This window comes from Danio aesculapii, chromosome 17, assembly GCF_903798145.1.
Source record: "Danio aesculapii chromosome 17, fDanAes4.1, whole genome shotgun sequence".
NCBI classification, from domain to species: Eukaryota; Metazoa; Chordata; class Actinopteri; order Cypriniformes; family Danionidae; genus Danio; species Danio aesculapii.
In genome coordinates, this window is record NC_079451.1 from 49,654,859 (window position 1) to 49,657,358 (window position 2,500).

Sequence of the window (2,500 nt, forward strand, 5' to 3'; positions counted from 1 at the left end):
CAATTAATCATGAAAAAATCTTAAAGCTTGTTTAGTAACCCAACTGCAGTTGGAACAAATGAATACAATTATCTGTTGGACCTTGCCCGTTTAGAATAAGTATACCTTCTGCCTGATGGCAAGAGGCAAAACTTTAGATAAAGTGGGATGGATGGATGGATGGATGGATGGATGGATGGATGGACAAATGGATGGATGGAAATGAGGGTTGATGAATGGATAGATGGGTGGTTAATGGATGGATGGGTGGTTAATGGATGGATGAACGCACAGATGGAAGAATGGATGCAATAAAGGAAGAAGTGAAGGACGGGTGGGGTGGATAGAAAAATGAAAGCAAGAAAGAAAGGAAGGATGGATGGATGGAAGGAAGGGAGGGAGGATGGAAGGAAGGAAGGATAGATGGATGGATGGATAGAGGGATCAATGGATGGATGGAGGAATCAATAGATGGATGGATGAATTTAATGTTGATAATTCAAATTAAATTAAATGTGTACGACTTAACATCAACTATGACATCATCAAACACTCTTCTATTGGGTTAAGGGGAAAATGGTTTCAGTAGTATGTTGTGTGTGTTCGACCTGATGCAGAGCGCCGATGATCTTGCGCGTCTCCTGATAGACTCTCTGCTTCCCCCAGTGTGTGTTGATCTGCGCCAGGCGTTCTGCCAGACGGTTGTGTTCCCTCATCCAGAGTGTGTGCAGCACAGCCAGCGGCAGCACCTCATTCACCCTGCTGTCACCCGCAGCGAAACACTCCACCCGCGCCTAGGCATAGGACCATATGCCACACTTTATAGCAGTCTTGTGCAAAAAGGTCCCTACCATGATACTGTGACACTGTGATATTTTTATCCAAAGTTATCACACCTTTAAAATCTTATGAATCAAAATCACACCTTCTGAAGCTCATGTTTACCTGCAGCAGTGCTGGAGATCCCGGCTGCTGGAGACAGGCTGAGGGCCGCTGTGGGACGGAGGGCAGGAACGGCCGGCCGGTGTCCCAGAACTCATCACTGACAGCCAGAAGGCCAGTGGAGCTCCTCAAGATCTGCTGCTGCTCCTCAGACGAGCCGTAGACGGTGGAGGCGTCGATGAAGGATGTGATGGAGTTCAGCTGCTGACGCTGGAGACCCGTGCAGGATGGAGACGAGCGAAAGAAGGGAAGACAGCTGCTGTTTCTGGACAGAGGATCATGTCTGGAGATCTGGGAGAAACACAGAGCTGGTTTGATGGCTATATGAACTACAGCAAGCTATTAAAGCAAGCTCCTGATTGGTTGATGGTCGCTACTAGAACAAGCTCCCGATTAGTTGACGGCCGCTACAAGAGCAAGATCCTGAATGGTTGACAGCCGCTACTAGAGCAAGATCCTGAATGGTTGACAGCCGCTACTAGAGCAAGATCCTGAATGGTTGACAGCCGCTACTAGTGCAAGATCCTGAATGGTTGACAGCCGCTACTAGTGCAAGATCCTGAGTGGTTGACGGCTGCTACTAGAGAAAGATCCTGATTGGTTGGCAGTCGCTATTAAAGCAAGCTCTTGATTGGATGATGGCTGCTACTAAAGCAAGATCCTGGTCAGTTTACGGCTGTTACTAAAACAAGCTCCTGATCAGTTGACGGCCGCTAGTAAAGCAGGCTCCTGTTCAGTTGACAGCCGCTACTAGAGCAATCTCCTAATTAGTTGACGGCCACTACTAAAGCAAGGTCCTGATTGGTTGATGGCCACTACTGAAGCAAGATCCTGATTGGTTGACAGCCGCTACTAGAGCAAGCTCATGATAACTTGATGGCCGCTACTAAAACAAGCTCGGGATCAGTTGACGGCCGATACTAAAGCAAGGTCCTGATTGGTTGATGGCCACTACTAAAGCAAGATAGTGATTGGTTGATGGCCACTACTAAAGCAAGATCCTGATTGGTTGACAGCCGCTACTAAAGCAAGCCCCTGATTGGTTGATGGCCACTACTTAAGCAAGCTCCCGATTAGTTGAAGGCCACTACTAAATCAAAAGGTCCTGATTGGTTGATGGCCACTACTAAAGCAAGATCCTGATTGGTTGATGGCCACCACTAAAGCAAGATTGTGATTGGTTGACAGCCGCTACTAGAGCAACCACCTGATTGGTTGATGGCCACTACTAAAGCAAGCTCTTGATTAGTTGACGGCCACTACTAAAGCAAGGTCCTGATTGGTTGACGGCCGCTACTAGAGCAAGATCCTGGTTGGTTGACAGCTGCTACTAGAGCAAGCTCCTGATTGGTTGATGGCCGCTACTAGAGCAAGCTCCTGATTGTTTGATGGCCACTACTAAAGCAACCTCCTGATCAGTTGACGGCTGCTACCAAAGCAGGCTCCTGATTGGTTCATGGCCACAACTAAAACAAGCTGCTGATCAGTTGACGGCTGCTACTAAACAAGATCCTGATTAGTTGACGGCTGCTACTAGAGCAAGCTCCAGATCGGTTGACTGCCGCCACTGAAGCAAGCT

The 2,500-nt window shown here is 48.0% G+C and overlaps 1 protein-coding gene across 1 annotated transcript in view; it reads right to left on the reverse strand.

Moving 5' to 3' along the window:
- Positions 1 to 2,500, reverse strand: part of tpo (thyroid peroxidase) — a 53,840-nt gene that overhangs the window by 26,392 nt on the left and 24,948 nt on the right. Inside the window, exons 6-7 of the mRNA XM_056477080.1 lie at positions 925 to 1,212; positions 588 to 773 (exon numbers count right to left, since the gene is read on the reverse strand). Of these exons, the coding sequence (XP_056333055.1) occupies positions 588 to 773; positions 925 to 1,212 (474 nt within the window). The remainder of the gene's footprint in view (positions 1 to 587; positions 774 to 924; positions 1,213 to 2,500) is intronic.